General features: G+C 43.7%; 1 protein-coding gene across 5 annotated transcripts; it reads right to left on the reverse strand.

The window, feature by feature from the left end:
- STX16 (syntaxin 16) lies at positions 1-25,599 on the reverse strand. Of its 5 annotated transcripts, XR_007472078.1 has the most exons (9): positions 24,680-25,599; positions 10,189-10,296; positions 9,590-9,730; positions 8,473-8,638; positions 7,293-7,384; positions 6,592-6,735; positions 5,294-5,374; positions 3,125-3,909; positions 1-2,926 (listed from the first exon to the last, which is right to left on the reverse strand). XR_007472078.1 is itself a non-coding variant. In XM_004282312.4 (8 exons), exons 1-8 carry the CDS (start codon positions 24,809-24,811, stop codon positions 2,822-2,824), a joined length of 969 nt encoding a protein of 322 aa, XP_004282360.1. In that variant the 5' UTR covers positions 24,812-25,597; the 3' UTR covers positions 1-2,821. The 5 variants fall into 5 exon arrangements, 4 of the variants coding, with proteins under 4 accessions (XP_004282360.1, XP_004282362.1, XP_049555117.1 ...); XM_004282312.4 differs by lacking the exon at positions 3,125-3,909 and having other exon boundaries at positions 24,680-25,597; XM_004282314.4 differs by lacking the exon at positions 3,125-3,909 and having other exon boundaries at positions 24,731-25,596.

Below are 25,599 nucleotides of genomic sequence, written 5' to 3' on the forward strand. Positions count from 1 at the left end.
TTCTTTAATCTGCACGACTGCTTTATTGTACAAAAAGTTTCCAGTAACAGTAAATTAGTTTTAAAAAAAGGACAAAAAAAGTCATTTTAGATAGAAGCGCTTCACTAATTGCTTTATTTAAGCACACAAGAAAAAAGTCTTATCTGACCAATTAGGTTGGAAGGGTTTTATTACCTTTAAGAAGCCATTAGCCAGGATAAAACACTGAAAGCGCTTGTGTCAAAACAAATAAATAATGCTTTCTCAGTTAGCAGAGAATGCAGTAAATTCGTTAAATTAGAGACTTATGCGGCTTCACACCCATGGTGGGCGAGCCAGCACCTCCCCGCAACCCCAAATTGATAAAACAAGAGACAGTAGCTTTCAGTTACGATCTCCCGGGAAAGATCAGGAGCTTTGGGGAGCTACCAGTCAATGTCTACGTTTCCCCTCTCCAGCCCTGGTCAACAGAGCCACCCAGGGCACGTTACAGGGGGCAGGGGTCCGGGCTGCGCCCAGGGGAGCCCTCCCTGTGGGTCCTCTTCTCGGGGCGCACTCCAGGCGAGGGGAGAAACTGGTTAGGCCATCACCGCCACCGGAGCTGCCGGCAGGAAAAGGAGGGCGAGAAGGACCCTCAGGTGCCGGGATGCTGAGTACTAACCTGCTACCCGCAACGCTGCCGCGCTTTCCGCAAGTGAAGGCTCAGCAGAGCAGTACAGTGCTTTGCGGTGCGTGGGCTCAGGGCCACTTCCCCACCTTGGGCCACAGTGGTGGCAGCAGACGGCTGGGCTTTAGCTGGCACTGCACTGGATCCGGTCAGCTGCCCGGATCCCACACAGGATCCTTCAAACCATTCCTAGTCAGATTCATACTTTTACCCAAATGAGTTGGGTAAAAAACCCAACTCTAGTCACCCTATTCACTGAAAATAAATACAAATGAACAGTGATCCTTTCTTAATGGGTCACTTTCCTTCAAACTTGAAAAGCTTCAGCAGTAACCCATATCACCATCGCAGACTGTCTGGGAGGGAAGCCCCTCATCTCGACAGCCCCACTCCTAGCAGCAGCTTGACTCCATGAGGTCAAAACCGTTGAGACGAAAGACGCCTACAGCTACTCTCGAGGACCGCAGAAGCCCCCCGTTTCAGGGGCGATCGAGGAGGGGCTGGCCTCTTATCCCCTGACCTTCTTTCCCAATAAATAACTGTCAGGGAATGCCGTGCTATTTCCTGAAATGCCAGGGGCACCTTTAGATCCTCCTACGGCCACATCGGTAATAAGGAAACCAGTGACCGCCCGGCGTCGTAAACCACTTGGGAAGGGAAGGCTGGGGCAGGGGTCTGGGTTTTAAGCCCATGATCTGTTTGGACAACTTGAATCTCGGGACTTGAGTTCCAATTTCTGGAAATAACTTCAAAGTCAATCCTAGAGAGACATTTTATGTGACTGGTCCAAATAAACGGCAGCACATTTAATGAGATCATGCTCTTTTAAAACATTTTAAGAAAGCTAAAAATCATGGAAAGCCATTGAAAATGATGCAAAAACCATTAAAACAATACTGGTGTCTCAAGACCAATTAAAACATGAACAACTTCAGTTTTCAAAGTTATCATCACTTTCCACATTATTCCACAGGTCCAGGGATATATTCAAGCACCATATTGATAATAGGTAAGTAAACAACGAAGTCCTACGTTGGCGATCTGATTCACGCGCACACAAACGAGGGGCTTTTCTAGGCAAGATTTTCACAAATTGCAAGAATAGGCCCACTTTCTGGGCATGGTAAGTGGCAATGGAAGGGCCAATAAATCAAACCACTGGTGGAATATTTTACTTTGAAATGGAGTGATGTGTGGTTAATAATTTGAGACCCACTAATCCTATATGGGGTGACCCATTTAGAATGGCCTCTGTGTAAATTCACAGTTCATTAAATGGTGTCTGGTTTGAACAGGTCATTAAGTAGTGAGTACATAAGCAGTGCATTGAACAAGGATGGCTGGGGACGAGCACAGGGACACACCGGCTGCTTCTGGCGACTTTCACAACACTACCGGGCTTCCTCTCAATGTGAGGTTATTTCAAATCACCAACTTTTAAATTTAGGCGGTTTTGCTTAGTAACCCCTTTTGGTTACAGGAGAACATGCAGTGCACAAATTTTAGATGAGGAATACTCCATTTACAATTAATTTAAACTTATAAAGCTGTTTTAACTGGCCCATCTAAATGTGTTAATCAACATCAATGATGGTTTCTTATTTTTCACACTTTGTTACTCTGATCATTAACAGTGATGGAAAAGCTAAATTAAGTTAATGGGGAATGGATTATAAATTCTTAAAGGACTTCTCAGTTTGTTTTCAACTGGAAATATATAGAGAAAAATGAAGAGGCATTTTTGCCTTTACTCATAAATTTTTGGTACCAAATTTCTTAAAAACCAGATGGTTTAAAAAAAATTTTTCCAAAAATTATTTTAACATGCTGCTCAGACGTGACTGCTAAAAAAAATAGCACATACAGATATAATATATTGAACAGCGTGAGGAGGCCTGTGAACCTTCAACTCGTTTTCTCTTTCTAAAAAAAATATATATTATAACTGAAGAGAGAACTCATCTCTAATCTGCAGCAGTATCCAAGGTCCTTCAAGTGTTGACAGTGAAGGAAAACCAGAAGCCCCTTCCCCTCGCGTGAGCACGACTGTGCGGCCGAGTCCATGGAAACGCTCGTGGCCCCGACGGGCCCGGGGCCGCGCCTCCGCAGGAACCCGCGGGCGCCGGGCGCGCGCACCCGGGTCCACGCGGGCCTCACACACCGACCCCACGCTGCTCAGTGCGACTTCACGCCGACGAGGACAACAATGAGGACAATGATGATGACAAATAATATTAAAATCACAAGCATCTTCCGATTCTTCTTTTGATACTGCTCTGCCTACAGAGAGAGGAGGGAAAAAAGGCCGTCATTTTCCCCAAAATCCCAAATCGCATCTCGCTCACTTCCAGTCCTAGGCCTCTGGCTGCACCCACACACCCGACACCTCTGCCACCGGCTCCATCACCACGATCCCTGCCATCAGCTCCCGCGGGTTCAATCCACGCGAGTCCCAAGACCCCGGAGCTCCCTATTTACCCGGCTTCGCTAACGCCCGCGCTGGGGACCCGCCATCACACGGAGGCCGCCGGAGAGGCAGAAGGCTCTGCTTTCAGATCCCTGTGGGCCGCTTCTCCTTACTTCTCCTTCCACTGACCGCAAGGACCCACTCTTTCAACAGAAGCCTCTCGCTTCCGGACACAGTTCTCTGGATGAACGCACAGCTCCTTCACTAAGAAATCGAACACCTGGCTAAAGTTACCACAGCCAGCAGGGATGGAACCGAGGGTCCCAAAGAAGCTTGTTTTCTACCTCCTCTGAATTTGGGAACAAGAAGAAATTCAACCTTTGAAGTAGAAACAGGAAAGTTGGCCCTGTGGTGTCAAGCGCAGAAACAACCCACCGAGTCCAGTGCTGTGCGTCCGGTGACACGCACGCCCGTGGTGCAGAATGTGACCCACAGAAAGGAGAGGGGAGAAGAGAGTCGTGAGGGGGTCCCTGTCCACGTCGGGGAGAGCACGTCCTGACCTTCCGTGGACAGCGCTGCTTCACAGTGAAGGTGAAAAGCAAGGAGACAGCCTGAGGGCCGTACCTGCTCAGAACGTGCAGCCTCCTCTACCCTACTTCCCCGTCCCCACCAACCTTCTGACCAGGACGTCTGTTTCCTAAGCGAGCCTGCCCGCCCACCAGGAGCCACTCAGCCACAGGAGGAAACCTCAGCGCAGACAGGTTCACCCGTCTGGAGAGCCTGGCCCGTGTGAAGCAGCTTCCAAGGCTCCGTCAGCCTCAGATGAGCTGACCGCCAAGGCAACGGCCAGCCGTGCCTGGAGAAAGAGGACGGCGCGTGCTTAGTTTTCTAATAAGTAACCTGCAACACCACGGAAGCTGACACCAAATGATATGCTTCGAAACCTCTCAAAATGGTTTATAAAGCAGAACCTTAAACGAAATGTTTAGTTCCCACTAGATTTGTACACTCGCGCGGAGAAGCTTTTTCCCTTTATCTGTGTTATATCAAAAAACAAGTTTCGCTAGTTTTTATTTAAGAAACTTCAAAACCGATGCATAATTCAACAGCATATGAAAGGCCGGGCATTACAGAGTGACAAACTGAAGTTAGTTTTCACTCTTTTAATATACAAAGCTTGGCAACCGAATGAACCCAACGCTTAAAAAGCCCTCTGCATGTACAAGGCAAGCCTCTTTTTTCTCAGTCTATGCTGGAGCACCATTCCCCATCTGGCATGTGGTGACAAAAGCACGTGGAAGAGGCAGTGAAGGGCTTCTGGTCAGACCTATGCGAGGTCTTTCTGTAAACCTGACACTACCGTCAGATACGGCCATCTCTGCCACAGGAAGTGGCTGGTTTCAGAAAGGTGATAGAGAAGTACATTAGTGAATGTACTAGGAAAAATGACCATTATATACGGCTAGGAATACTGCTAGGTCTCAAAGACATGAGGAAATGGACACAATTTATTTTATTTGTGAAGTATCACATTCCTTTTAAAGAAAACATGCACCCAATTATATATGAGAGTCACTCAGCAGCGTATGTGTATGTTTCTCATAACTCATTACAAGATTTTTAAGATGTTTTCCATCTATTTTTAACAAATATCATGAAAAACATTCCTGAAACAGCCACTTTACTATTAGCCAAGAATCAGAGAGCTAATACTCTCACTTCAACAAACTACTCTTTCCTCAAGGTAGTACACAGATATACTGCGGTAATTAAAAGGGAAAATAGATTTTTATCTCCTCCAGAATGAATCCCCACCAGCAATTTATCAGAAAAGTATCACAACAAAGAGAGGCCTGAGTCAGCAGCAACAAGCAGATAGAATGCTCAACACATATTTTAACAAATACCCACTCAAGTCGAAGACCTAAACAAGGAATAAAACACTTTCTAAAAGGGAGAAAACCCCAATTCCTTCAGAATTCCCTGTCACGAAAGGGGATTCTCGGCAATTTCAGACCTGCGTGTGAGGTACACCCGGAATCATTAACTGCAGGAAAATGGCAACAGTGCACGTGGTCGGCTCTGAATAAAACGACATGGTGCATTTTCACAGTCCTATCTCGAGCTGACGGCAGACGAGAATGCCGAAGACAGTTATGATGGAAGAGAAGCCTCTCATGAATTCTTGATATCTCATAATAGTTCTTCAAATTCTCAACCACTGAAAGATATGGCATTACCTTGTGAAGCTGTTTCAAGCCATCTTCAGTTTTGATACAGGACTGTTCAACATTATAGTCGATTCTATCAAGGACGGTACCCTGAGTAATAAATGACAGTTACAGACGATCAACAACCACAACTGGGAAAACGGAACTTCAAAAATAAGAGATGCAAATTGCAGACATCATTATCCACAGAATTATCTGTTTTACTTAACTGTGATGAAAAGGTACACACTGCCAGGTCTGGAATCCATCACCGTGCAATATTAGGCACTCAGTGGCAGGCTGCTGCACTAGTTGCAATAAAAGTCTAGCTCAGGAGAAAGAGATACTGACAAATTGAGGTTTCTTTTTTGGATTTAGCCACTGCAGGATATGCCATATTCAGACTTACTGGGGCTTTAAAAAAAATACGGTTCAGTGGAAATAGGCTCTGAGTGGTGAAGGGCTTGTGTCTGTGCCCGTTTGTTGCTTAAATACTTGGATTCAAGCAAGCAGAGAGGGCCAGTTAAGCCAGGCCTGGTTACGATGAGGTCTGGAAATTGACTATCATGTCCATAAACGTCAGTCACCATGCGGCTCCATGGGTCAGAACAAACACGGTAAGCTCCAAGCCACATGTAAAATTACACACTCGCCTCAGGGAGAATTTTGTTTTTAATTGTTTAATCTCTTGGTTCAAACAGGAAGAAGGGACACCGGGCTACGCAGAAGGACAGCGCTGTGAATGGAAACGTGCTGTGTTAGGAGACGACAGCAAGAGCAGTTCTGTGGGAGCCTCGGGAGTAATTAATGTAACTAGATCTCCCAGAGCCTCGCCACTCCATTCTGAGGCTGGTTTCAGGGGGATCAGGACCCAAATCCCTGCTGGCAAGATAATAAAATACCCTAATCAGATTGCAACAGCGAACAAACAATTTAATTCTACTCAAGAGCTAGTGGTCCCAGTTGCCATTACACAATAACCTGCCAAAATTAGAAGGGAAACCTTATCTATTGGCAGAATCACTGCTGAGCATGGGCAGACCAACCAGGCCCCCACCGTGGGGTGCTCCCATAAGCACCCTTGGGGTAGAGGCAGAGACTAGGAGAACTGTCACTGACATTTGTTTTTTATCTAAAAAAAAGTTTATTAGTGTTTTTATGGGGAACGATAGCAGTATATGTACACAATCCTTCCACACACGTATACATACATTCGGGGAGTAGGTTCAAATCGTTTTCCTGACAGAAGTGCAGAACCAGAAAAGTCTGGAGAAGGACTAGATACTATGGCAGGAAAGCCCGCTGAGGAGGCAGGTAAGTTCACGTACCTGTTCTGCAATCATGGCCCCTAGGTCCCTAAATATCTCGTTTAGGTCGCAAATAGACTGCACGATGCGGCCAACCTCCCGCTCCCGCGCGTCCACCATCAGCGTGCTCTGCCCCACCAGCGCCAACTGGTCATCTGTGAAACCCTAGCAAAACAAAAAGGACGAAATGTGTGCGTTAGCTTTCCCTCCCCTCAGGAAAGCTACAGTGTACCATTTTAGATGTCGTTGAAAGGAAATAAATTCCGAAACTGGTTCTATAAAGCACATAAACCACAGATAAGCGCTTATTCTTCCCTAACAGGAAAGATCCAAATTCCCCAAACAGGCGGGCTCTAAAGCGCTAGCGGCCAAAGCAGGGGACACAGAGAACCCCGCGTTTGCAGCTACCCAAGGGCTAAGGAGCAAAACCACCGGGGAGAAGCCTGCGCACCTCTGGGTTCTTCCCAGGAGTGCGGTGGGCAGACTGCTTTCCGGAAGGTTCTGGAAGGCAGATGACAAGGTCTCCCTGCAGCCTTTGGAAAGGAAGAAACAGTATGGCCCCCATGACCGTTCTTCCGCCGGCTGCAAAAGCCACTTGATGGATGTGCACGTCACGCAGGGCTGATCCATTTGCATCGCATGGAAGTGAAAGGTCCACGAAGAGAAGGAAAACAGACCGGAGCGCAAATGCACGGCAGTCAATTCTGCAGCCCCTCACGTACCCGATCATAAAGAGTATTATCGTCTCCATCGTCCATCAGTGGTACTGATGTATCAAAAAAATGCTGGGATCTTTCCTCTCGATTCTTCAGGCCTATCATGGATAGGAATTCACTTTACTTGAATACGTAAACCATCCTGGTTACTGTCCCACCATTAAAAAGGGGAAATCTAGAGTAAAACTCAACAGTCAAAATGGAGACATTCTTAGCAGCTTTAAAAGAACCCTATCTCACCTCCAACAGAGGTGGGGGGGGGACAGTAAAGGACTACAAACATGCAACAGTATGGAGTACTTGAGGTTATCTAAGACAAAAGTCACACCGTAAATGTGTATAATTTACTGGATGCCAAGTGAATGACAAAATGACACAACCATGTGAGAATCTCTAAGAGAAGCAGAAATATTTAATCTAACTGCTGTTACAAAACATTAAAAAAAAAATCAACATCTCTCCCTAAAACCATCTCTAGTAGAATTCCAAATGGCCCTAGTCAAATTTTAGAAATAGTAAAATTAAGACACAAATATGCCAGTTGTCAGGAGGAGGGAGAACTAGTTTTGGGGGAGCATGTGGGGATACTATTGATTACAATGGCAATAAAGGAAAAACCAGTTTATAGGGTAATCAGAATGAGGGTGTAGCTGAAGGCTGACTTGGCACTATTAGGAAGGAAGGGAGGCCGAGTAAATCACTGTGCCTGGGGAGAAAACGTTTGTTTAAACTACTCCCAGGAAAGGTGCTGAGACTCCCTCTCAAATACTTGTTGTTGTGCAAATACGAAGCTTTAACATGATTACAACTGTTCTTTACCTACTTAGGAGCAGCTCCTCCACCCCTAACATCTAGAAAGCTACAAGCTTTTAAAATGTGCCAGACTGATTTTCAAATACTTTAAACTTGACACGGCCTATGTTTCTGTTTTGTTCTTTTTTAGATGAGAACGATTAGACACCCTGTCTGTCGCCGTGGTTTCAACCTGGGCATGGTTTCCCATTGGGGGCGGAAGGGAGCTCCTTTCTGTTCCGTAAGGTGGGAATGTGCTCAAAAGCTAACAACGAAAGGCACAGGACAAAATGGAGACTCGTAGCAAAAGAGAAGGGTGAAAACACCAAGCTGTTGCAGGCTCTAGCGCCGGAACCCCCGTTACTCACGAGGCCCTGCACGGGCGGACACTCACGCTTGAGGTAGCCCGACTGCGCGCGCCGGAAGCGGGCGGACAGCTCCTGCAGAGTCTGCGCCAGGGAGCCCACCACGTTGCGAAGCAGCCGCTCTTCCTGCTCCGAGCAGGCCCTGCGGGCCTGGCTGGGCAGTGCCTGCACTGCACGCTGGCACCTGTGGAAGAGCTGGGAGAACAGGTGGCGCTCACAGCAGGCCGGCGGGTGTGTGTAGGGATGGCCCAAGGTACCCCTCAGCCTCTTCGCTCACCGGCCGGAGTGAGACACACAGCGCTCTGTCCAGACCGGCTGGCTCCGAGAACGGCCAAGAGATCAATGCTGAACCGGACCTGAACAAATGGGGCGTGTGTGCGCGTGCGCGTGCGTGCGTGTGCGCGCACGCTGTGTGCATCACTCCTTACGGCCTTCTTCTCATTTTGTCCCGACAACCACCCTAAGAGGCAGGTATTATTATCACTCCCATTTTACAGACGAGAACACTGGAGTCCAAGGGATTAAATGAGAATCATGCCGTTGTTACATCGCTAAAAGCCAGGATCCAAACACTCCACACCCCAGGGCTTTTCCACCCACCACACCGCTTCTCTGTGCATCAGCCACACAGGAGATTTAACAAATGAAAGATGTAAGTGCTAGTTTACACACCAGTCACATTACTTTAAAATTATTCAAATTTAACATGTTACAAGAAACATTTCTAGGATGCTGAGTTTCTCTAGGATACTAATAGTCTGGGGCAATAGCTCTCCATCCTTTCAGTTACAACCACCATTTTTTTTAACATGAAAAAATTTTGCACACTAGTATACAACAGAACTTACACATCTTAAAACCAAATGATTGAACTCAATAATGTTCTGAATTTAATTTTCAAATCAATCCACAGTAGCACCTACGAACAAATGAAAAACAGTCCCCACTCCTCCAAGGCATGGAGCAGATGCTGCCACCTGGAGCAGCTCAGGGCCTCCTAGAGTCCCTCTGTGAACCTCCGGTTGGGAAGTGTAACTCTGGGACTAATCTGCAATCTGATTTAGAGCCGGACCGCGTTGCGGATTTTGAGAGGGGGAGAAGGCTGGGAAGCGCAGGCTCCCGCCTCCGGGCCCCTTCCGTCCTCACCTGCGTGATCTCTTGGGTGGTTATTTCGATGGCATGCTCCTGCTCGAGGCTGTCATCCAGGGTGGGTCTGTTTAAGTGCTGGTCATGAAGGCTGGCTAACTCCTTCATCTTCTGTTTAATCCGGCCAACATCGTACTGTATCTAAACAAATGAAATCACAGAACATCACTGCTGCCTGCCAGGTATCTGTCTGCCTCTGAGACAACTGGCTACACTCACAGTACGGAGCTCAGTCTTCAGCCAACTTGTAGCTGCCTGAGCAACTTTTAATTCAAACGACCAGACATTCAAATAGCACTCCTCCTGGTTACACAGTTCTTCAGTTTATTTCTATAATTCAGGTAGTTAGTACTAAAACCAAAATCACAAGCGTGCCCACACACACACACACACACACACACACACACACACACACACACACACACACACACACACACACACACACACACCCCTTTCTTGTGGTATGTGAACAGAATAATCCTAAATCTAACGTACTTCCAGGGACACTCATTCGAGTCTTTATGGCAGGTATCTTAAAATACGTTAATGTCCTAATTACCTCAATAAATAAGAGAGTGTGAAACCAACATTCAACTTACTTCATCCACTCCATCCACCCATTTAGGAGGTAACCGCTTTGTCACGCCAATTGCTGCTTCTGGGTCTAAGCTAATGCCCGACACCAGAGCCATGCGATCATCAGCAAGCTACAGGGAAATAAAGGGACATTAAAAAATTATTCAAATTCAATTTAGATAAGCACAGTCTTACTCCCTTTTACTGCTGCTCCCTAAGAAGATTCAGAAATGGAGGAATAAATGCACTTCCCTGTGTTACAAACTTGCTTCTGATACTGCTAGGGTATGGAATGGTTTTCCTGTCTCTTCATGCACCACTTCTTAATTTCCTTGGGCATACTTGTGAACATGCATTTGACTTGCTCTGGCTATGGAAATGTAATGAAAAAGTCAACAAAAGATCCTTACAAGAAAAACCTTAGTACTATACTATGATGGGATGGCATGAACCTCAGCAATTAATTTGATCAGACAGATGCAAGTTAAAAAAAAATTCTAGGCTGTAAATGGAACTAACACAAAAAGGTCACGGTTTACTTACATACACTTAGCTTATTTTGTAAATAGGGCTGATCTAGTTATCTTAGTCACAAGATCATTAACCATGTGTTAAACTGTGTGAAAGAATTGCCTAAAACAGTCAGCAAATTATCCACCATTTGGCAAAAGCAATCCTTAAAATTTCAAGGCACTCTTACACTGTCCTTTCCTTTCTTTGGTTAAATGTCCACGGGCAACATTTTCACTTATTTTGAAATGATCTCGATAGTTCTTGTTTACTTTACCTATATAATACACTGCCGGAGGAAGCTTTTAAGAATGGGAGGGAAATCATGGGTTCGGCATGCTGAAGCTGCCCTCTGGCCTGGAGGCAGTAAATGCTGAAAGGGTCCCGAGGCACCCTCTGGAGCCCAGCACTTACAAATGCCAGTTTCAAAAGATGCAAATGATGATCAAAATAGAACGGAAAACAGCACATGAAAGTCCTTTACAGGTAACACTTTGTAAATTTTCTAAATCACACTGCAGAATTGGGTGAAGAATTTATATTGCTTTTCTCCCCACCTCTGCATTTATCTAAATTTATTGTTTTTCATTCATTCGGCAAATACCTGTTTGCTTTTCTAACAATAAAGGAACAAGGCAAAATGTTTAACATCCTCAGACGAAGGGGGAAGATAAATCACATAAGGAAAAGCCTAAATTAAAAGAACTCTTCAAGTAATAAGCCCTAAATCCCGAGCAGAGAGATTGTAGCAAAATCCCTAAAAGCAAATGAGAGTCCTGCGTCTGCCACCCGTCATGCCTGGGGTGGCGCTGCCCCCACTGGCTCAGGGGACCAGCAGCCCCAGAAGTGCTCCCAGAGTGTCTGAGTCGTGATCAGGGCCAGCGCATTCCGCCGCCGCGTGGACCCTGCAGGGCCGGTGTCATTTCAGGTCTTAAACAAATGGTGCGTCATCCCACCTGCACTGTCTGGGGCTCTGCGTCTGTGACATGGTAATTCTCAACCAGAGCCACCTTGTCTGTTTCTAAGAGTTCACTAACAGGAAGTTTACATTCTCTTTATTATTTTAAGCCTCACAAAAGCTAGGTGGGCTAGGAACTATTATTCCAATCTATAAATGAGGAAATTGAAACTCAGGAAAGTTAACTGGCTTGCCCAAGGTCACAGCGTATTATGTGACAGATTAAAACCTGGATCGGCTACTCCAGGAGCACCGTCCACCCGGATTGACAGGCGCGTGAAATATAACTGTAACTTGCTAAACGCACCAGGACAACAAGCCCTCAGACTTAAACGATAACACCAGACACGGTCCTCGGATCCATTCCCTACCAACTACACCAGGGACTACAGGACAGGCTCTGGCTGAGCACAGAGGCATCCACAGAGCAGCCTCTCTCGAGGACCAGCTGCAGATGCAGCCCCAAGGTGCAGACCTCACTCCACACAGAGCTGTGTATTCCTCAGAAGTCCTGCCCCAAAGTCACCAAGAGCTGTGCAACTTTGTGGAGGGCACGAGGACCAAAACGGAAGGGACAAATCACACATCAGCACCCAGCGTCTGCCAGCTATACAGCAGGCACTGTAGAGTTGCCCGAGAGCAGAACCTGATCTTTAATCTCCAGCTGTTCATACAAAGCCACACCTACGGGTCATAGTTTCTACTACGCCAGTTTATCATCTGACCCACTACATTTTACTATGACACCGTATCTCAGTAAAGTAATAATAGGAATTTGTTTTATTTCGAGTTTTTAAACTCACGATTTTGAACTGCTGTTACGGTTTACTAATATACATTAAACTAAAAAGGATACAGAGATGGTATTCACCTGAATTTATCTGCACGATAATTAGTATCAACTTCTCTGAAACAAATAAGAAATTATAAATCACATATGAAAAGTCAGTTGAAGTGGATTCAACTCTTTTTTAAGCAGTACTTGATTTTACACCATAGATGCGTTCCCCCAAAAAACGCATGTAAAAGAGTGTGCGAACACACCCTCTTCAAGTGTCCTAAGGAAGCTTGCTAATCGAGAGATCCCCACGTGAGGGGGACAGATGCTAGCCCATCTAGCTGGCCCGAGCTTTCCCACATGCTGTATCAGGATGTTGCCAATAAGACAGAAGAGCTGATTCTTTGAGACTGAGAGCTTTAAACAGGGAAGAATTTGTCCCCTTTATGGTATAATCTGCAGCAATAGCTCATCATGATAAAGAAATGCAGCCTGACTCAGAAGAAATGTGGCATTTATTTTATCAGTATGGATTTGTAATATATTTCACAGTATGTACTATTTTTTTTTTAAGACTGTTTTGGGAAGGGAAAACCTAATTGCAGATAAATGTCACTTAAAAATGGGAACAAATATGAACATTAAAAAAATACATCTTAAATGCAAAACAATCACCCTTTCAACTTCAGAAACCTCACTGCCAATCTCAACACGTTTTCTCATTTTTAAGATCCAGAATGTATCAGTTTTCAAGTTGCCATCCAAGTCGGTTCAGACCTTAAAAAGCTGCCAGACTTTTCATTCTCTTTACTTGTCCCTACTCCATTCGGTGTCCCCCTCCCAAATAGATGGTGTTGGTCATTAAAGCTTTTCTTAATGAACTTGTGCTTCTGAAGTAAAAAAAAAAATCTTTCTTACTTTTTAAATAAGAAAAAATTTTTTTAATAAAATTGTATTTATGAGGATTCAGAATTCTTGTCTCTTTGACTTGTAACTCTTGTCCTCCAAGAACTCTAGGGTGCACGACCACAACCCAGAGTCATCCAGCTCAACTCCATCAAGGCAGGAAGATTGCAACGGATGCTCACAATGGCGCACCCAAAGGCTTCTTGTTCAGCTCATCAGAATTACCTTCTGTTCCTGGTCCACTTTAGACACTGACAACTGTCCCTTTAAAGAGTACCAGACAGTATGCATGAGTGCTTGATCTATGGAAGGAACACACACACACACACACACACACACACACACACACACACACACACGAGCACAGTCTTGTAAATCTTGCTGCCCCAAACATACAGCCTTCCTCCTCTTAGCGAACCCTGCCTTTACGAGAAGGCTGATTTGGTGTACCGTAAGATTATGGAAATGGCAGGGCCCCTGCAGGGACTAGGAAAGTCAAACACAGCCCCTCCCACCCCCCCGCCACACACCCATGTAAAAAAACACACCAAGTTCAGCCATAATGCCCTGGTAATAAGAACCAGTACTGACAATTCTGGACTCTTTAAATGTTCTGTGGCAACGAACATTTAAAAACAGTCCAGAAGGGACGTGGACAATTACAGCCTGGCAGCTCTGGTTTCCACCTGAGACAGTGTGGGAGTGTGTATGATGCAGTCAGACCACAAGCGTAACTCACTGGGCTCGGAAGGCTAATTGAGACAATTAGGCTGAAGAAATCTCAGTTCTTTGAGGGCGTGAATAAGCCTGCTGTAGAAAAGAGAATCAGGGACTGTCAGCCCTACAGTTCTGTTTTCTTTTAATCTGTGATAGTTTTAAAAGTGTTTACTTTCTCTGATTATGAAACAATAAATGTTCAAAATTGACACTTCTTTAAATGTGCAAAAAATATAGAAATTTTAAAAATCTGACAATCACACCACCCAGATACAGTGTTACTAGTTTCACTGATTTTCCTTTTTTTCTCAACTCTTATATACATCCTAAAAAAAAAAAAGTAGGGAGCAACAATTACCTGCGCTCTGTTGGTACTGGACCCCCACTGACTTGGTCATTTTAGTCCCAACAACAAAAGTGCAGAGGGGACTGCTCCCTGTTCTACAAATACAGACACCGAGGGGCTCACAGACTTTCCTTCTCAATGCTGCCCTCAGCAGGGGGACCAGTGAGCCAGCCTGTGGCCCCCACGTCCCTGCTACTTCACCCTGCCCTTCCCAGGCTATATGGTTTGGGAGCCTGATTTTACACCTTGTAATTTTTTAATAGTTCCTCCTATGAATTTTAAAACTCAACAACTTGGGAGATGACTTTGTCCTAGGCAGGGAGTAGATGAGAGCAGAGAGCAGAGGACAGGGCCGTACACTGGGCAAAAGGGTGAACGGTGGGTGGGCTTTCTCCCTGGGCACACCTTACTTAGTATTCCTGGAGAAGAACACAGCCTGCTATCCCCAAGGTGTAGCAGATTTTCGAATTGGTTTGAGTAGGATAAACGACAAACCAATGTGAACACACTGCAGGAGGCCACCCGTGACGCAGTCAGGACAGTGTGCTCAGGCCTCACCTACCCAGGGGTGGGCTTCCATCTGACCCACACCAGGATCGATTCGAAACTCTACCGCAGCCTTGGCAAGGTGAGGCTCTGGACACCGTTCCTAACACAGCCCCAGCTCCTCGGCCAGTGCCTAGCACTTCGCGGTAATAAACACACAATTATAATTAGCTGCGGGAGTCAACAGTAAATGGAATGAATGAATGAAGTCAATAAAAGACAGGTCACATACAATTCACTCCACTGATACAATGGTTCTGGACAAAGGACAAGAAGGGGAAGTGAGTGGCTCGGGTGGCCGAAGGGCCACGTGGCCCCGGAATGGAAAGGCTTGGAGCTCGGAGGGCCTCTTGGCACGTGAGGTGCGTGTGCCTGGGAAGGGGCTCTCCACTCGGGGTCTCTGCTAGAGATCGTGGCAGAGAGAATTTCTGCGGGGGGAGCCAGTGTCTGGAACTTGCTGCCTGAAGAGGAAGTAGGAGAGACTGGAAATAGGTTCAGACGGCGGAGCCCTCAGGAAAGACGACCCTTGACAGGCCCGGTGGGAGAAGTGTTCAAACTTAAGCTGTTCTGCTGTTTGTTTTTTCCCCACGGCCCACTTCCTTTTTGGGGCCACAAGTCCCACATTTCCAAACCGTTCAGTAAGCGGTAGCATCCATTCTTAGATGGATGGGTTTGGTTTTAAATACTAATTGTTTTTTAATGACTCAAGTAATAGATACACATGGTTTAAAAATATATATCCAACCTACGGAAAGGGTTTGCAACAGAAAGGCAGTTTCCCTTCCATCCCAGACTTTTCCTGGAAGGTATCCACTGTTAATAGTTTCTTCTGTCTCTTTTCAGAAATCTAAGTACACACAAGCCTGAATGTTAGTTATTTTTCTTAAAAAAATAAATTTTTTTTTTTTTTAAGAGTAGGAATCGCGGTGTCCAGTGTTTCGCATCAGGCTTCTCCCCCACTTGGCCATGTTTCTGGGAGCTCATTCCCTGCAGCCCTCAGAGACAGGCTGCACTCTTTTTAACAGGTACAGTACAGGGAATTAGAGTTGCTATATAATTTATTTAACCAGTTCTCCACGAAGGACCTTTAGGTTGTTTCCCATCTGTTGTTATTATCAACTAGTAAGGGACCCCACTGGTTTTGAAGAGTGGCCCTAACCCCACCTCACCGTTCATACTTCTAATTAAAACAAAAACCAATGACACCCTCCCACCCCCAATTTTAAAAGGACTCTTTTAAAAAGGTCTATCTTTAGGAAAAATATTTTCAACCCCTTCATGGCTGAAAAGATAACAGAAACACAAAACCAACCATCACAGTTCAATCCCCTTTTTCCTCAACGCTTTTATTCACACGACTAGAATAAAGTGCTGTGAACACGTACCCTCTCCATCTTCTGGGAGAATTGCTAATAAGTGATGAAAAGGCCAAAATCGTGCTGCTAGGAAGTGGGGGGGGGCACGTAACGATTAGTCAGTCAGCACAACCGGAGGGCCACTCGCTCGGGGCCAGTGACACCTCAGCAGACATCTCAACAGGTCTAGTGGCTCCGGGTCCTGCTTCCTTAGGGCTTTTGCCAGACATCACGTCCTTCTACACCTCTGAGCAACCTCACTGCACAGTCTCAGGAATCAAGGGAGCTGCATGCATAATCCTAAAAACAGTCTGGCTTATTTTAAGTGCAAGAAATTTTACTGCTTCCAAAGTTGAGACACTTTCCCGACAGTAGTAAATAATGTTCCTAAGCCCTTCCCTAGATCATCCATTCACCTGGCGTGAAAATACATTAAATAAATCCTAAGTATTAAATTGTAAAACACGACAATTAGAAGTAATCAAAACAAATGCTAAAATATGTGTACACTCTTAGCATTTTACATATGACCAAAGATTTCAGAAAAACAGGCATAATTTTATAAACTAACATATAAAAATAGTCAAAACACAATACCTCATCCAACTCCTGAGAGATATGTTGTTCCCATCAGCCCATCCAGTTAGGGATAGCAAAAAAAAAAGAGGGATGGGGACAGACAGACAGATAAGGGATGGTCAGTTGAGAAAACACTGAGATTTTACGCAACTGTAAAGTTGACTAAAAATAAAGATCCCCTAACCAAAGCATTTAAAAAAATCTCCCCCTTCTGATTCTTCCTTTTTTTTTAAAAAAAAAAAAAAGCTACGTCAATATTTACCTTATTATGTTTTTTATTTTTATTTACCATGATTGTTGTTTTGGTAAATGAGATAGGATACAAACAATAAATAGTTGTAAAAATTAAAATACAATAGAAACAAATAAAACACACTCGCTTTAGTTTCAATAAAACATAATGGTATTGTTTCATAAATAGCAAATATCATACACAAGATTCTAAATTTCCCTGAGGAAGATAAAATCGAGAGAGCAAAGCTGAAATGTAATTTTACCATGTCAAATAAATGTAAATTTTAACATGTAAATCAGCCCTGCAAATGCAGCAAAATTAGAAAATGAAAAACCCTCCAAATTGTCTATGGCCGAATTCAGATAATATTCGAGTGACCACATATGCAAGGGCTCTACAGATTAAATCCCGAAGACACGGCTTTCTCCGTGGTAATAAGCAAGCCGAGAAACCACTCTTCCCCGGAGAGAGACACAGGTGGTAAAAGAAAAGAAAAACTCTTCCCATTTGCTTCGCATGCATTATTATTAGTCTAGAAGGCACACAGTTATTTATTATTAGTCTAGAAGGCACACAGTTATTTATTAGGCTATTATAAAGGAAAGTAAAACAAAACAAAAGGTAAGGAGAGGGTTTTTGTTGTTGTTGTTGTTTTGGTTTTTAAAGGAGGAGTAGAAAGGAAGCAGCACAGGCAGGCAGAAGATTAAGTTTCAATTTAAAACCAAAGGTTCTTTTTTCGATCAAAGTGGAACTCTATCTTCTGAACATTTACTAATGACAGATAATCTGAACAACTAGGTCTTTTTTTTTTTTTTTACAGTATTGATCACTGAAATAATTAGTGGTGAATTTCAATAATCAACTGTTGATTTTTTTTTATGCTGAGCAGTCAATTTAGAAAATAAAAAACCATAACTTCTTTCTTTAAAAATTAATAGTGCAAATGAAACTGGTCTATCAGGACCAAAATATTATTAAGCAATGACAGCAATAACAGTGTAACCACAACATTCCTCCATGTAAAAATTCAATCAGCTGACACTATAGAAAGTGCTCTTCATTCCTTCTACACTTTGCCATGAGAGCAAGAGAACTATATTTCTATACACACCCTGCCATAACAGTAGTACTACAAGATATTAATAGAGAAGATAGTGTCAAATGGAAATCTGATTTAATTACCTTTTACTTTAAAAAGAAAACCTCTTTATTTTTTTAAAAGCTTAACATTTTCAGCAAGAAAGCATGGAAGTGATTTTGTTAATAAAACAAGACACAAAGCAAAACCCCTAATTCAGTATCTCAGTCTGCACATCTGCCTGTTCTGCAGTGGCTCCTTGGCATCCAATCTTTGGATAAAGCATTACTGCAAACCCTGGTTAAGATCTCTGCTGCACATGAGCCTGGCCTCTTGGATTATCAACCAAGCACACACCCTGATCTTTTGGTTTCTACAATTATTAGTTGACAAGAGGTGAAATCAGAATCATGGGCTAGATACGACTCTTTTTTTTTTTTTAACAAATAGGAAAATCAAGCTTCAGAATATATAAATCCATTTCCCCAAAGTCACAGGGCTGAGGTGGGGACAGACCCAGGTGTTCAGGCCTCTTTCCACCCCACCTTCCAGTTTCTCTAATTTTATTAACAATTCAGGGAGTTACTAGTGATGGGCAGCTACTACCATACCACACTGGGAATTAAATTCAGGAGGTCATCTTTTTGAAGAGCATTATCCCCTCTTATTTTGCTACTTAAAAACAGAAGGCCTTTCAAAACTCCCCCTGCCACCAATTTACCAGAAAATGTTGTCAAGACCTGAAGTAAAACATTTAGAATTACCATCAGGAAAAACCAAAATACAGCCAAATGAAAACACGGTACTGCATACCATCACCTTCTAAATCTTTATAACGTCTACATCTAGGTTTCTGACCTGCCAATGGCATACAATCGAGCAAATACTGAAAACTCCAAGTAGCATGTGGAATTTATTGTCTAAAGAACTTTCTACATAAAACTGAAAAATAAGTGGAAACCCATCTGTGTTTACTCAGGAAGTCTGGAAGAGTTGAGCAAAATGAGTTGGAAATACAGGTCTATGCTATAGTGATACTTACTTTATTTCTGTTACTACCAAAGTAAAAGTTTGCTTCACTTTTATCCAACAAAGTACCCTTATTCTCAAGTATGCCTCTCTGCTCAAATGGAATCTTTAGAAGCAGAAAAGCAAATAGATCTAAAGAGAAATATACAATGATTTCATACTTGGATTCTAAAGACAGAGAACTAACTTTCCAACAGACTCAGCTTGGACTAAAACATAGAACTTTCAATATGCAAGTCAAAATGGACTTGCATGGTTGTAAAATGAAATAAAGATGCAATCCCATCGTAAGAAAAAAAAAAGATTTTTTTTAATGGGTTCTTCCATTCTCCGGGACCTGCAGCACAAGTCCGGGAAAAGCACCCAGCCTCCTGCGGCCCAGCAGGTAATACAGGGCTCCGGGCCAGGTCTGCCTGAGTTCCCATTCCAGTTCCCTGGCTCACTAGGTGGGCAATACTGAGCAAGTTTCCTAACTCCTCTAAGCCTTAGTTTCCAGATCTGTATCATGAGAAAACAACACCACCTATTTGATGGAGCTCTGTGAGGATGAAGTAGGGTTACACCTGGAGAGGGCTAAGCCCAGTGCCAGGCACATAGTAAGCTCTCAATAAATCTTGGCTAATATTATAGTCAAGACTGAAGAAGGACCTCAGTTTTCTTAAAACCACAGTTAATCCTCAGTTGTTTTTTTTCCCCCAAAGCACACCATGTTTTATTAAAAATAATGTGCTACTTTCAAACTAATCTAAGACCAATTAACTCTAGCTTCCATTTATAGATTGTGCATTATTCTGAAACAGAGAGTACATGAAGCAGTAAACACTAACAAAGTAGCTCAAATCCCTCTATAAGATCTGTTTCAGGAGATCAAAGGAAATCACACATCACCTCATCGGATCAGAACAGCAACTCAACATCTACTTATCATTCATTCAAGACTTTACACGTTTTTTTGAATGATTATTTAATGCTGTAAATTCATTCCAGCTCCTTAAAGCTAAGCTGCCTGTAACTACCTGAATAAGGTGCTGCCTTAGAACCTGCACTTGGCAGACAGAACGTTAAAGCTTCTTCTCCACAGTATTGGAGCTACTTTTGAGGATTTCTGAGGTAACATCGGGCTGATGAGCAGGGCAATGCTGTTGACTGTGATTTCCTCCTTTTCAAGTTAAAGCTAAGGATGCAAGCCTTGGTCAGGAGAAACAATGTATGAAAACAGAATCTGAGAAAGCACTGCTGAATCCACAGGGCCATTAGAAATCACCTAACTCAAACCCTCCATTTATAATTAAGGCAAAACATGTCAGAAGAGATTAAAAGCTTGCAGGAAGACCTACATTCTGGTCAGCCACAGAGTGAAACTTAGCCCTAAACTCCCAGGTTTAAACTCCAGGGCTCTTCCCTTTATTTCACGCTGCCCTGAGGCATAACCGTGATGGGGCATCCAAAACTGAGACCAAAACAGAATGAATGGGAAATGCCAACAGCTGCATTTTTGCTGACAGTCTAAAAATTAAACCCCTGGTCTATTTTTAACAATTAGTTTTACTAATATCAACACAACCGAGAATACAATTAAGTAGAATTTTGTTCAGTTCTGGGTGCTGAACTTTAAAAAGCACACAGAGAAACTAGACTTCATGCATAGGCAAGAAAACTTAACCTCTCTGCCTGAGCCGGGACTGCTGAGCTAGAGAAAGCTCCGGGGCACCAGCAAGCTGCAGGGTTATCTCTCCTGCAGGAGAAGGAAGAGGCTTCCTGTGTCAGAGACCCCGGGGCCAGAAGCAGGGCTAGGATCACAGGATGCAAGACACAGACAGAGATGGGGTTAATAGAAGCAAGGACTTTTTTTCGCAGTGAAAGAGGTAGGGGTGACGGCTGCTGGAATTTCCTATCCCCATCACATAATGCGTTCAAGGAAGGCAGGCAGAGGGGTTATCACAGAGGGGATGTTGGGTCAAACGACCTTTAGGTCCCTTCTGGCCCTTGGGACGTTTTGTTTGTTTTGTCACCGCACATCCTCCTTAAATTCCTGCTTAGCTGTGACATATCTGCCTGAATGCGGCACAAACCTGTTTTATATGCGTGTATAGGTACACACAGTAACCCCACCACCACCGACCACCAACTTCTACTTTTTTCCTCCAACTAGGATGCAAAAAAAGGCCTGTTTAAATTCTTTGAATGATATGGCTTTAAGTGCCCTTTGTTTTGAGGTGTGTAATACACACACGCACACACAAACACCACTTTACAATCAATTTCCACAACTTGCACCTAAAATAAGGATGTGCAAATTCAGATTTAAAACTAAAAAAAAAAAAAATTATTTCAGATGTGATTTATTTCTAATTGTGAGATAATTTGCACACCCCAAAATCAAGGTCTACAGGTTTTTCTTCTAACTAGGAAGTAGAAATTTCAGTTTATGATTTTTTAATTCAGTTACACTCTAGAATTTACTTCCTTTTTTAATTACCTGAGTTTTAGATAAATATATACAAATTGCCTTTTAATTGTTTTACTTGTGTTTTTAACATGCCAGGTATTTGTTGTTTTTATTTATGATTTTTCAAACATATAGAAAACTATGTAAAATGGCATAGCCTCTCCCCACATATTCATCGGTAGACTTAACAATTTGTTACACTCTGCCTTATTTGTTTCCTTTATGGAGGGGGGGGTTAAGTATATAAACTAGGTGATGTTTTGACATTTCAATATGAAACATTTCAGGAGACCCCTCTAATAGAGCTAACAAATTTATTTGATTAGTTTAATTAACTAACAATTCCTTAATACCTCCTAAAACCCAGTCCATATTCAAATTTTATAGCATTAATTTTGTTTGATTTGCTACATGATTTTGAAATTTACAACTCAGAAATGAGGTTTAAAATTTTTTATGAGCTAGATATGCAGTGAAAAATATCAGATCAGTTATTTAATAAAGTTTTAAAAATTGTGTTAGACATAGTTTTCCCCAAAATGTTTATAACATTTTTCCAACTTCCAGAAAAACTGAAAATATTGTACCCTCTACGTAGTCATGCTAACATCTTGACATATTTAATTTTGCGTGTCTGTGTGTGTGTATAAATGGTTTCTGTAGAATCAACTGTGAGCAAGCTGAAAATATAATAATTCACCCCTAAACACTTCGGAAATTTATGACATGCCATGTTTTTTAATGCACACAATTAAAATATATAAACGTGTGACTTCTATTTAATTCTAACTTAGGCAAACCATCTTTGTTTAACTGCAAAAATCTATATTTTAGATAGTCTTAATTGACTACAAGGATCTTTTAAATGATCTAATTGCTCATAATGATCTGAGAAAGATTTTAAATAGTCAAACCAATATAGGTAACATTTTAAATGGTATAATATGTAAAAAACACTTCTTACTGCTCTGACTTAGGCATGTATTTTTAGTCTGACTTAGAAATCTATTTTCAAGAAAATGTCTGAGTTAGCTAAATATACCTGTACATTTTCTGACATATCTATTTTTCCAAATTGTACAGTTTAGCTATATATTTGAAAATATTTGACTTAGTTTATATATATATTTAAATTTACCTAACTTCGAAAAGCATTTTAAAAATAGATTTGACTTAGAGATGCACTTTTAAAAAGCTGCCTATCTCAGACACCAGGTTTTTAAACCGTCTGACCAAATGATTATAAAAAAAAAGTCTCATGTTATCCTATGGTTCTGTGTATTCTGAACCTTACATGATTAAAAATTTTAAAGCAAACATTATGTTTTAAAATCAGTTAAAGACTGATATCTTAGAAAACATTAACGGGAGTTTTAGTTCTGTTTTTTTCTCCCCACGAGGTAGCATAAAATCAAGTCATTTAAGGAACATGCAATTTTTACATCTTATTTAGCAAAACTAAAGTTTCATGGAGGATCTTGTTTTTTTTTTCCACCCACTTCTACTCTCTATTTCTTGGCTTATTTCAGAACATTCTTTTCCAAATTAGCGCTGGAATTAGCCCGTTCCCATTTTGCACTTACTTCAGTATAATACGACTTCTTTCAGTTTACAAACGTAAAAAACCTTCAAATTCTTAAGTAAATGAAAAGCTAAACACACTCTGTCCCTCTGTTTTCTATGCTTTTTGACCTAAGTTTACTGTGACTTTATTCCTAAAACTGCTCACAGTTTACAATATCTTTTCTATATACGCAAGCTGACCAAATACATTTTCCTCTTGTGATTTTTACAAAAAGGAAAAACTGTCTTTGTAGACTCTCTGTCAATAATCAAGACAGATGGCCTGATTTTTGTGACGCATTTAGATCAAGTCATAAAGAAAAAATGTAAAGGGAATACAGTCCCTAACAGGTGAAATAAATGTGAGATTCCCCAAACTGTATATGTCAAGTATAACCTCCAAGAACCTGGTCTTGGGGTGACTTTAGTCTCTCCTCCTCCAATGCTGCTTCTATTCAAACCCAGCCCGTCTACAGCAAGGACCCCCCACGACCACCACCACAAACTAGTTTCATAACTTCACTTTTCCATTTAGGCTACCACAGAGCTCATCTTCCTCCTCCTGTTTAGATCATGCACACACACCCCCTTATTCAACAGAGCAGGAAACTGAGGCTCAGGAAGAGAAAGGAGCCCCTTAAACAAACAGAAAAGCAACAGCAATCTTTCCAGGCCCTCCCAGTAAAAGATTCTACTGCTGGGCTAAAGAAAGTTTCAGGTTAATTAAATCAAAAACCGTGGGCTATTTGGGGGGGTTGATTTTCACATACACACCATGTTCTTTTTAAAAAGTTCGAATGGAGGGAAAAGCTTAATTTCCTGTCTGGGAAATGGAAAACGAAGAAGCTAGCACCTCACAGCCTCACAAACGAGAGCCCCCAGGAAAAACAGCGAAGCAATTATTCACAGGGAACACGAAACACAAAGGGCTGCGAGGCCATTAAAAGAAAACGGACGAAAAAAAAAAACCAAAACAACAACTCCTTCCTCTTTGGGGGAAGGGCATCGTGCATTTGCAAGGATTTGGGTCTGCGAGCCTGCAACCCGACCAGCAGAACCGAAGTGAGGCTCAGTCTGCGGGGGCGGAGTGGGGGAGGGGAGCTTAAAACAAAACGGAACGAAAAGGCTTCAGAAAGGCCCAAAGCTTCCAAACCTTAGTGCTAAAACATATGTAAATTGGAGGCTGCGGGTCTCGCCGGGACGGCCGGCGGGGAGGCGGGGTGGCGGGGGGACTGGGAGGGATGCGGAAGTGAGGAGAGAGTGCAAGGCAGAGGTGGAGCAGGGGCCTAGCACTGGTTCTTCCCCAGCCAGGGTGATCGATGCTCTCGGACCCCAGCCAAGAGACCCTGCATTTCCGTACTAGTCTTATCTTCTTTTTTAAACAGAGAGACAGACAGAGACAGACAAACAGGCAGAGCCGCAGTGCACACGGTGCGTGTGTCGGAGAGGCCGCCGGGAGACTCACCGCAGCGATACTACGTGAATGCAGAGGGCTGCAGGTGGTGTGACTACTCACTTGCTCGGCTAACAGCTGCCGGTTTTGGATGGAATTATTCCGCAACAACAAGAAAGCGTCCGTTAAACGCCTGGTGGCCATGTCTCACCCTTTGTGACCCCCGCTCAGGGGCCCCCCGCCCACTTCGATTCCAGATTTATTCACTTTCTTTCTCTTGGCCTGGCCTAGTCTAGCCCACCCGTCACAGGAGCTTCTCTGGACGAGGCCTCAGGCCTTCAGCTGAGCAGCCGCTGCTCTGCGCTTCGTCTAAGTGCAAAGACCCCTCCCCAAATAACCACCTAGGCTTTCCGATTGTCTGACTCCCCCTACCCAAGACCTGCCTTCGATCTCTAAGCACTTAAATCCCCCCAATCCTTGCGTTGCTAGCCAACTTCCCAGAGACCCCTCCCCAATCCAACCCTGGATCTACAAGCGTCTAACTCGCCAATCCGGCTCTGGACTGGGAGGCCCTGAAGCCCCCTACCACATTAGTCTCTGACACGCCCTAGGGCCTTAGCCGGCTCTGCCTAACTTGACACACAGGCGTCTGGGCGGGGCCCTCAGGCCTGTCTCCAGCTCAGTTTCCCCACCAGGGGCCTGGGAGGCCTGCTTGAGGGCCCCTTTGGACAACCCGAGCCAGGCCTGGGCCCTGAACTCCTGCTGCTGCCTTCTGGGGCCTGGTCTGAGCCTGCTAAGGCGGAGGCCCGACCTCCTGACCCCTTCCCTTTGTGGGCGGCCTGGTCCTGCACTGCCACAGCAGGCTGCCGGCCTGCAGGAGGGCAGCAGGGCCTGCCTCCCCGGCCTCCTCACTCCTCTTCTCCGGCTCCCTCCATCCCGGGATCTGACTCCTGCTCAGCCCCGGGCCGTTTCCGTGCTACGGTCCCGGGTTC

Source organism: Orcinus orca, chromosome 16 (assembly GCF_937001465.1).
Source record: "Orcinus orca chromosome 16, mOrcOrc1.1, whole genome shotgun sequence".
Taxonomy (NCBI): domain Eukaryota; kingdom Metazoa; phylum Chordata; class Mammalia; order Artiodactyla; family Delphinidae; genus Orcinus; species Orcinus orca.

Excerpts from the sequence above, each read along its gene's own strand:
- STX16 (XM_004282312.4), bottom strand. The coding sequence starts at position 24,811 with ATGGCCACCAGGCGTTTAACGGACGCTTTCTTGTTGTTGCGGAATAAT. Across the intron at positions 7,385-8,472 it reads GCAGTCGGGCTACCTCAAGC|GCCTGAAGAATCGAGAGGAA; the intron begins GTGAGTGTCCGC and ends TATCCATGATAG. Across the intron at positions 5,375-6,591 it reads GGGCCATGATTGCAGAACAG|GGTACCGTCCTTGATAGAAT; the intron begins GTACGTGAACTT and ends TTTATTACTCAG.